Here is an 11,039-nt window from a genome sequence, read left to right as displayed (position 1 = left end):
TGGCTGTGGGTTTGTCATAAGTAGCTCTTACTATTTTGAGATACGTTCCATCGGTACCTAATTTATTGAGAGTTTTTAGCATGAAGGGGTGTTGAATTTTATTGAAGGCCTTTTCTGCTTCTATTGAGATAATCATGTGGTTTTTGTCATTGGTTCTGTTTATGTGATGGATTACGTTTATTGATTTCTCTATGTTGAACCAGCCTGGCATCCCAGGGATGAAGCCAACTTGATCAGGCTGGATAAGCTTTTTCATGTGCTGTTGGATTCAGTTTGCCAGTATTTTTATTGAGGATTTTTGCATTGATGTTCATCAGGGATATTGGCCTGAAATTTTCTTTGTTTGTTGTGTCTCTGCCAGGTTTTGGTATCAGGATGATGCTGGTCTCATAAAAAGCGTTAGGGAGGAGTCCCTCTTTTTCTATTGTTTAGAATAGTTTCAGAAGGAATGGTACCAGCTCCTCTTTGTACCTCTGGTAGAATTCAGCTGTGAATCCATCTGGTCCTGGGCTTTTTTTGGTTGGTAGACTATTAATTACTGCCTCAATTTCAGAACTCATTATTGGTCTATTCAGGGATTCTATTTCTTCCTGGTTTAGTCTTGGGAGGGTGTATGTGCCCAGAAATTTATCAATTTCTTCTAGATTTTCTAGTTTGTTTGCATAGAGATGTTTATAGTATTCTCTGATAGTAGTTTGTATTTCTGTGGGATGAGAGGTAATATCCCCTTTATCATTTTTTATTGTGTCTGTTTGATTGTTCTCTCTTTTCTTCTTTATTAGTCAGGCTAGCAGTCTATCTATTTTGTTAATCTATTCAAAAAACCAGCTCCTGGCTTCACTGATTTTTTTGAAGGGCTTTTCGTGTCTCTATTTCCTTCAGTTCTGTTCTGATCTTAGTAATTTCTTCTCTTCTGCTAGCTTTGGAATTTGTTTGCTCCTGCTTCTCTACTTCTTCTAATTGTGATGTTAAGGTGCCAATTTTAGATCTTTCCTGCTTTCTCCTGTGGGGATTTTAGTGCTATAAATTTCCCTCTAAATACGGCTTTAGCTGTGTCCCAGAGATTCTGGTATATTGTGTGTTTGTTCTCATTGGTTTGAAAGAACTTATTTATTTCTGCCTTAATTTCCTTATTTACCCAGCAGTCATTCAGGAGCAGGTTGTTCAGTTTCCATGTAGTTGTGCAGTTTTGAGTGAGTTTCTTAATCCTGAGTTCTAATTTGATTGTACTGAGAGACTGTTTTTTTATGATTTCCGTTTTTTTTTTTTTTGCATTTGCTGAGGAGTGTTTTACTTCCAATTATGTGGTCAATTTTAGAATAAGTGTGATGTGGTGCTGAGAATAATGTATATTCTTTTGATTTCGGGTGGAGAGTTCTGTAGATGTCTATTAAGTCCACTTGGTCCAGAGCTGAGTTCAAGTCCTGAATATCCTTGTTAATTTTCTGTTTTGTTGATCTGTCTAATATTGACAGTGGGGTGTTAAAGTCTCCCACTATTATTGTATAGGCATCTATATCCCTTTGTAGGTCTCTGAGAACTTGCTTTATGAATCTGGGTGCTCCTATGCTGGTTGCATATATATTTAGGATAGTTAGCTCTTCTTGTTGCATTGATCAGTTTACCATTATGTAATATCATTTTTTTTTCTTTTTTGATCTTTGTTGGTTTAAAGTCTGTCTTATCTGAGACTAGGATTGCAACCCCTGCTTCTTGTTTTTTGTTTTTTTTTTTTCTTTCCATTTGCTTGGTAAATATTCACCCATCCCTTTATTTTGAGCCTATGTGTGTCTCTGCACAGGGGGTGGGTCTCCTGAATACAGCACACTGATGGATCTTGACTCGTTATCCAATTTGCCAGTCTGTGTCTTTTAATTGGAGTATTCAGCCCATTTACATTTAAGGTTAATATTGTTATGTGTGAATTCGATCCTGTCATTATGATGCTAGCTGGTTATTTTGCTCATTAGTTGATGCAGTTTCTTCATAGTGTTGATGGTCTTTACAATTTGGTATGTTTTTACAGTGGCTGGTACCAGTTTTTCCTTTCCATATTTAGTGCTTCCTTCAGGAGCTCTTGTAAGGCAGGCCTGGTGGTGACAAAATCTCTCAGCATTTGCTTGTCTGTAAAGGATTTTATTTCTACTTTGCTTATGAAGCTTAGTTTGCCTGGATATGAAATTCTGGGTTTAAAATTCTTTTCTTTAAGAATGTTGAGTATTGGCCCCCACTCTCTTCTGGCTTGTAGGGTTTCTGCCAAGAGATCTGCTGTTAGTCTGATGGGCTTTCCTTTGTGGGTAGCCTGACCTTTTTCTCTGGCTGCCCTTAACATTTTTTCCTTCATTTCAACCTTGGTGAATCCGACGATCATGTGTCTTGGGGTTGCTCTTCTTGAGGAATATCTTTGTGGTGTTCTCTATATTTCCTGAATTTGAATGTTAGCTTGTCTTGCTAGGTTGGGGAAGTTCTCCTGGATAATATCCTGAAGAGTATTTCCAACTTGGTTCCATTCTCCCCATCACTTTCAGGTACACCAATCAAATGTCGGTTTGGTCTTTTCACATTGTCCCATATTTCTTGAAGGTTTTGTTTGTTCCTTTTCATTATTTTTTCAGTAATCTTCTCTTCACGCTTTATTTCATTAAGTTGATCTTCAATCTCTAACATCCTTTCTTTTGCTTGATCGATTAGGCTATTGATACTTGTGTATGCTTTACGAAGTTCTCGTGCTGTGTTTCTCAGCTCCTTCAGGTCATTTATGTTTTTCTCTACACTGGTTATTCTAGTTCGCAATTCCTCTAACCTTTTTTTTTAAGGTTCTTAGCTTCCTTGCATTGGGTTAGAACATGCTTCTTTAGCTCATAAGAGTTTGTTATTACCCACCTTCTGAAGCCTTCTTCTGTCAATTTGCCAGACTCATTCTCCATCCAGTTTTGTACCCTTGCTGGAGAGGAGTTGTGATCCTTTGGAGGAGAAGAGGCGTTCTGGTTTTCGGAATTTTCGGCCTTTGTGTGCTGTTTTTTCCTCATCTTCATGGATTTATTTACCTTTGGTCTTTGATGTTGGTGACCTTCAGATGGGGTTTTTGTGTAGACGTCCTTTTTGTTGATGTTGATGCTAGCAGTCAGGCCCCTCTGCTGCAGGTCTGCTGGAGTCTGCTGGAGGTCCACTCCAGACCCCGTTTGCCTGAGTATCACCAGCAGAAGCTGCAGAACAGCAAAGATTGCTGCCTGTTCCTTTCTCTGGAAGCTTCGTCCCAGAGGGGCACCCACCAGATGCCAGTTGGAGCTCTCCTGTATGAGGTATCTGTCGACCCCTGATGGGAAGCATCTCCCAGTCAGGAGGCACGGGGGTCAGGGACCCACTTGAGAAGGCAGTCTGTCCCATAGCAGAGCTCGAGTGCTGTGCTGGGATATCTGCTGCTCTCTTCAGAGGCGGCAGGCAGGAACATTTAAGTCTGCTGATGCTGTGCCCACAGCTGCCCGTTCCCCCAGGTGCTCTGTCTCATGGAGATGGGAGTTTTATCCACAAGCCCCTGACTGGGGCTGCTGCCTTTCTTTCAGGGGTGCCCTTCCCAGAGAGGAGGAATCTAGAGAGGCAATCTGGCTACAGTGGCCTTGCTAAGCTGCAGTGGGCTCCACCCAGTTAGAATTTCTTGGCGGCTTTGTTTACACTGTGAGGGGAAAACTGTCTACTCAAGCTTCAGTAATGGCAGGTGCCCCTCCCCATGCTAAGCTTGAGCATCCCAGGTTGACTTCAGACTGCTGTGCTGGCAGCGAGAATTTCAAGTCAGTGAATCTTAGCTTGCTGGGCTCCATGGCAGGTGGGATCCTCTGAGCCAGACCACTCGGCTCCCTGGCTTCAGCCCCCTTTCCAGGGGAGTGAATGGTTTTGTCTCGCTGGTGTTCCAGGTGCCGCTGGGGTATGATAAAAAACTCCTGCAGCTAGCTCGGTGTCTGCCCAAACAGCTGCCCAATTTTGTGCTTGAAACCCAGGGCCCTGGTGGTGTGGGCACCTGAGGGAATCTCCTGGTCTGCGTGTGCAAGGGCTGTGGGAAAAGCATAGTGTCTGGGCCAGAATGCTCCATTCCTCACAGCACAGTCCCTCACGGCTTCCCTTGGCTAGGGAAGGGAATTTAGTGACCCCTCGCGCTTCCTGGGTGAGGTGACGCCCCACTCTGCTTCTGCACCCTCCATGGGTTGCACCCACTGTCTAACCAGTCCCAATGAGATGAGCTGGGTACCACAGTTGGAAATGCAGAAATCACCCGCCTTCTGTGTTGATCTCACTGGGAGCTGCAGACTGGAGCTGTTCCTATTCAGTCATCTTGCCAGCCACCTCTTTGGTCAGGATTTTAAAGATGAATAATTCCTATTTTAGTTTCTAAGCTGTATTAAACCCTAGATATTCTATTGAAAAGCTACTGAAAGTAAATCAATATATATGAATTCATATAATCCATAATTTTACAATAGCATAAAATCCTTAATACAGTACTGGTTTAGAAACCCACTAACATCTCTAATCACAAGTACACAAATATTCTATTAAAATATAAAGTGTGGAGTGACAATCGCTATAATATGGCTTTTGACAGACATATTTTCAGATATTAAAGGCCAAATCATACGCTTTTAAACATTGCAATTGCATGCTTTGTAAACTAGATAAAACCCTGGTTACCCCATGTAACATGAATTATTAGCTTCATATTTCACCCAGATTTATGAAGGATTAAATATTTTTTCTTTGTTTTTTCTTCTCTATCAAAGGCTTACTTAATACACATAACATTTTTACAACAACAACAATGAAAGCCTCCACACAGCAATTCATTTGTAGTTCTTTAACAATGCACAAAATATTAATAAATTTTCCTCTTCCTACTATAGGCAGTATACCTTATTCATTATGAAGATATCACTAGTTTATTCAGAGTTGGGAGAGCTTACATGTTTTGAATGATTTTTAGGGTTGCCCTGTTCATGTTGATTCTATCCATTCATTCCCAAATTCTACAGGAAAAGATAAGTTTTCCTTATATAACTCATATATAAGAAATCAAGTAAGGTTGACTCGACTCATATAAATGGGAAGCATAACAAAATTAATACAATAAGAAGAAAACTTTAGAACCAAGGTTAAGAAGAGAAAAGCCATAAGGGAAGATAGTTGCATGAACATGGTTGCAAGTGTCTTGCTTGGCAAAGTGAAGAAGAAATTCTAATACATTATATCACATTTCACATTATCTATTCAGAGGAAATATACTTGGCTTCCTCAATGTCAAATTCTAAGATTGCATTTCTTTGACAAATTTCTCAAAATAAAAAAACAATAAAAAACACCCCAAAGTCACAGGGACTGAGGATGGTAAGCCTAAAAAGGTGGATTTGCCAGTTTTCTTCTTAAAACTTTAGATGTGAATGCTGAAGATAAATAAGGATGGCACTGTCACTTCAACATAACTTCTGGCCCGCTACACACATCATTAAATCAATCTCAATTTGAATGCCAAAAAGGTTTAATCAAAACATTTCATGTTAGGAACTTTAAAGAGAAAGCTCATAGAATCCCTGCCCTGACTTTTCACAGTAAGAAATATAAGTTAAAAGTCTGACAAAAATGCAAAATGCATAACTACATAGATGTGACAGATTTGCATATTCCAAGATGGCAGCCTGGGAGAGTTATCTACAGTGTATGAAAAACTGTGTTCAGAGTTAACAGGTAAACTAAAGACACTGAAATATTCCTGGCTCAAGAATGACATACCACTTTTGGTATAGAGAAACTATGGTTTATAGGCTGGGTACAGTGGCTCATGCCTGTAGATCAGCACTTTGGGAGGCCAAGGTGAGCAGATCACCTGAGGTCAGGAGTTCGAGACCAGCCTGGCCAACGTGGTGAAACCCCATCTCTACTAAAAAATACAAAAAAAAAAAAATAGCTGGGCATGGTGGCAGGTGCCTGCAGTCCCAGCTATTTGGGAGGCTGAGATGGAGAACTGCTTGAACCCAGGAGGCGGAGGCTGCAGTGAGCTGAGATAGCGCCACTGCACTTCAGCCTGGGTGACAGAGTGAGATTGTCTCAAAAAAGAAAAATTAAAAAAAGAGAAACCATGGTTTATTAGAACAAAAGCAAAACATTAAAAAACAGCAATCTGGCCGGGAGTGATGGCTCATGCCTGTAATCCCAGCACTTTGGGAGGCCAAGGTGGGCGGATCATGAGATCAAGAGATCAAGAACATCCTGGCCAACATGGTGAAACCCTGTCTCTACTAAAAATACAAAAATCAGCTGGGCATGGTGGTGCGCGCCTGTAGTCCCAGCTACTCAGGAGGCTGAGGCAGGAGAATCCCTTGAACCCAGGAGGCGGAGGTTGCAGTGAGCCGAGATCTCACCACTGCACTCCAGCCTGGTGATGGAACGAGACTCTCTCTCAAATAAAAAAAAAAAAAAGAAAACAACAATCCACAAACTTTCTCACATTGGGAGATTGTCCTGAAGAACAAAAATCTTGTATCCAGACTATAGGTTTAAAAGTTATTCTACTTTATTAAAGCTTTTATATATTCCACTTACAGATCTATGTGGAGCACCTAGTGATTCAAAGAGTTATTATTCCTATTCTCCATTACAAGGAAAGTAGAATATTTGTCTAGTCAAATAAGCACTGGTGCTATTTTCAGTAAAGTGAAAAGTCATGATCTTGCCCTTAAAATATTTTATAAGCAGTATAAATCATGAATTTTAAAAGTAAAGAAGCATTTAAAACTTAAATTTTATTCTACTGGTTTTTCCTATGGAAGCTATATTTGGAAGGCTGAGATTCTCTTAGTGAGCAATATAGTCAATATTAATATTGTGTTTCCATCTATTAATTTACCATGTTCACCACCCGAAGATGATCAGCTAGCAATAACGCCATTTCCATAAAGGCCAGGGACTTAGTCATTGTTGTTTAACCCATTCTTTAAATCCAAAAGCCCCATTTGCTGATACAATTATAGAACGCGAAATCTCACAGAAACACATATTACTTAGTCACTTGAATAACAAGTTATTTAACACATCAGATCAGAATGGAGGGGGGTACTATGATACAGAGTCTCTAGGGGTGAGGGAAATGAACTGATATGGATATATAAAGTGTTCTTCTGGCTAGCTGCCTAGTTATCAGTTTCAAGTTCCCCACAGCATGAATCCTCTGAGGGCTTAAATTGCTGAGTGGAAAAATGGGAACAGTGGTTTCAAGTACACTTCTACTTTTTTCTGAAATAAATTTTAGTTATTAAAACTCATTCCTTGTAAACTACTACCCCCAAAGCCTCAGTGTTTCAAACCCAGTGTCAATAAGATGCAATGGAGAAAAATGATATATTTCCATTGCAAAATTGAAGAAGAGCTCCTGAAGGGAGATAAATATATATGAATTCATGTAATTCGTAGTTTGAAACATGCATAAAATACAACACTGATTCAAAAGCCCAATCACATCTATTATTACCAGTACATAAAAATTTAGATAAGTACCATAACTTACGTGTATGTATGTCTGAGAAAGATAGATGTGTTGGGTTATAAATATAATCTTTTGAAAGGTATGTTTAATATTTATATGTTTTGCTATTATTGGGATCCGAATGACAGTTTTACCAATTAGGGTATGGAAAATGAAGTTTGTCTTAAGACCAAGAACAGATAAGACAGGGAAACTAAAAGGAATACTGCGAATAGGGTTGGGTGAAGGCCAGCTAATACTTGAACTGTTATGCTTTTAGTTATTTTTAATTATTAAATTATGCTGTACACATTCTCTTCTCCATCCATACTCAGTATCTTACAAACGTACCTGTGTGACAAGTATGGCTAAAAATGAATCCCTTATGTCTGCTCTAACGGCCTATATATTGAGCGATTTAATTGATATATTAACTAATTTAGTTCCATTGGGACATCTTCCTAACTTATTTCTCATTTTTGGAGAAGACTGTCAACAAATTAGTCCCTATATTTTTGAATAAAATTAACGTATTTAATGCTTTTAAAATACTAGGTAATACATTTCAAAACACTTAGTTTTCCAGAAGACAGCAAAGTTAACCCCTACTTTAAATGTCAGACATGGGGTCATAAAATGCTGGGGTAGAAGGGATTTTAGAAGTATTAAAGTCAAATTTTTAATCTTTTCTTTTTAAATTTTTTACCTGCTATTTTAATGAAGAGCTATGCAATTCAACATCAGATCATAGTCTTCATGAAGGCAAGGACCAAGTCTGTTTCTTTTATAATTACCTGTCCAGCACATTATATAATGACTGATAAACAGCTATTGAGTGAATAAATGAAGGTACTTAATGAGATTCCTCACATGTTGCTGGCCCTGGGCTAGGAGCCCAAAGATGTACAGTATGATCCTTGCTCTTAGCAACCTCACTTTCTCTGGGAGAAAAATAATGCATAAGCAAGTTGCTACAATATATGTGAAATTTAAGTGTGACAATTTAGCAAGCTTGGTGATCTATGAGAGCACCAACTGTGAGCAGTTTCTTCTGCTTGGTGGGAGTTGGGGGTTGTAGACACCCAGGAAAGACAACAAAGATAGGTAACATTTTGGCTGGTCCTTGAGGGCTGAGTGAAAATTCACCAAGTAGACAATGTAGGGGGATCCAGACAGAGAGAACAGCATTTGCAAAGGCAGATATATATATGTGTGTGTATACATATTGATGTATACATATGTATGTATCTAGGTATGTATGTGTATACATATACATACATATATATACACACACACATACATACTTTACACATACACATTCAATACACTCTGCCCACATCACCCCTTTTTCCCAAATATGCCATCATATATATATATATCATATGGGCAGAGTGTATTAAATGGTCTGGAGAACGGGAGCTATGGCTGAGAAGGTAAGCCAGGGCTAGGAAGAAAATAGCCACTTAATCTCCTTATTCATTGGATTTCATTCTCTAGGCAAGCATTCTTCTGCAAGGAGTTTGGATTAGAGTTGGAAGAGGCTGGGTAATGCAGGAACATCAGTAAAGAAACCATTCATCCATCCATTAATTCACCAAACATTTAAAATGCAGTATCTAAGATATGCCAGGCACACGGAGGGGTGAATGGGATTTAAAGATGTATACTGTTATCATCTAAGTAAAAGATGCTGGGGATTAAAAAGGACGTTGGCTAAAAGAGGAGAGAAAAGATAAAAGAGCTATTCTGAGGTAACATGAGCCATCATGTGCCGTCAGTGAAAATGCAGAAGGGTTTAAGGATGAACCTAAAGTTTCTAGCCTGGAAAATTTGTTGGATGATGATTCATTAACTGAAATAGGAAACGGGGAAAAAAATGTCAGATAGGAGGGGACAGAAGTAGGGACATGGAAAAACAGGGGAACAAATGAACTTCGTTTCAGAATAGTTGCATTTGTGATCCTGATGCCATATGGATTCAGAGATCAGAAGAGAGATGTGGACTAGAGATGTAGATACATCACCATCCATGCCATCTCAAACACGGAGGGTTTAAACAATCAAAAGAGAATTAGGCTAAGGTTAGAAACTTGGGCACAACAGTATTTGAAGGGTGGGTAGAATCTAGAATTTCTAGAAGGGAAGAATCTAGAAAAATATAGGAAGAAGAACATGGATGGAACAGTTCCATGAAAGCCAAGGAAGAGGACAACTTCTAGAATGAGGATGCTGAGGATGCTGGCAAACATGCTGAGTGCATGAGGGAATTTAACTTCTTTTGAATTTTAATCTAGGAGGACTTTTGTGGTTTTGACTATAGATGAGTAGTTGCTGATCTCAAAATGATAGTCCTAAATATGTATTTTTTCCTGTAGAATACATTTGCCATCTTTGTGCCACAAGGGAATTTAACTTTGGTCTTACAGATAGTGGTCTTCCAAATATATAATGATTTTCCCTCACTTCTGCAGTGGGCCAATGAAACTTGAAACTGTATTACAAATATCGCCTTCCAAGGGAAGGGCCACACATTAACGACCTTATTTCACCATACCATAACTTACCCATCATAAAATTTAGTTAGCAAAAGGGCCAACACCTAGACTCCTGGCTCTTGCTTAAGCGTTTTATTTTTCTGTATTCTGATACTAAGTAACACAAGCAATACACACACACACACACACACACACACATACACACATCAGACTTTAGTACAATCACTTAACAGCAAAGTCAAAATGATTTCTTGCCCTGTAACTTTTTTAATATTTCATTTCATATAACTGAAGACAGACAAATGATTAGATCACTGTCTTCTCTTGGAGAAAATACCATGTGAAAGAAGACTGAATTTGTGAAAGATGGACTGATTTCCATTGCTTAAGTGCTCTAGCTTTAACTTTGTGGGAAGGTAACACTGCACCCAAGTTCAGATTAGAAGCTCTTTTGAGTCTCTCAAAGAGCCCCGAAGCAAAGAAGTAGACGGTACCTTGACTTTCTCGAGGTGATCTTGGAGAGAGTCAATGAGGAGATCGCCCACTGGCTGCCAGGATCCCTTGATCACCTCAGCTTGGCGCAGCTTGAGGTCCAGCTCATCCGTGGCCTCTTGAAGTTCCTGGAGTCTTTCGAGGGTCTCATCTATTTTTCTCTGCCAGTCAGCGGAGTGCAGGTTCAATTTTTCCCACTCAGTATTGACCTCCTCAGCCTGCTTTCGTAGAAGTCGAGTGACATTCTGGGCCCTCTCCTCAGGAGGCAGCTCTAAATTGGCAATACGACAAGGTTTTAGGCCACATTCATTTTTTTTTTTTTTAAACATTGTCAAAAAGGTCATACTGGAAGAAAGAAAGAGTACAGTTTAACAAGAGGGTAACCTACTGATTAATGGCTTTTTTATACTTTGGCATAAATTTTGATACAGCCCAGAACATCTAAAGTATGTCTTCCTGAGTTTCTACCTTATATCAATCCGATAATTTAAGATTCACTTAAGCTATTGAGGAGAAAAACGTTAGGATGCATAGCACAAGCTCTCATT

At 39.3% G+C, this 11,039-nt stretch overlaps 1 protein-coding gene across 1 annotated transcript in view; it reads right to left on the bottom strand.

The window, feature by feature from the left end:
- DMD (dystrophin) overlaps positions 1 to 11,039 on the bottom strand; it is a 2,170,472-nt gene that overhangs the window by 346,659 nt on the left and 1,812,774 nt on the right. The window contains exon 59 of the mRNA XM_011957103.1: positions 10,494 to 10,762. Within this exon, the coding sequence (XP_011812493.1) occupies positions 10,494 to 10,762 (269 nt within the window). The remainder of the gene's footprint in view (positions 1 to 10,493; positions 10,763 to 11,039) is intronic.

The sequence above is a fragment of the Colobus angolensis genome, unplaced genomic scaffold (genome assembly GCF_000951035.1).
Source record: "Colobus angolensis palliatus isolate OR3802 unplaced genomic scaffold, Cang.pa_1.0 Scaffold434, whole genome shotgun sequence".
Taxonomy (NCBI): Eukaryota; Metazoa; Chordata; class Mammalia; order Primates; family Cercopithecidae; genus Colobus; species Colobus angolensis.
The sequence above is the reverse complement of the archived record's forward strand: the minus strand, read 5'-3'. Positions and strand labels throughout refer to the sequence as shown.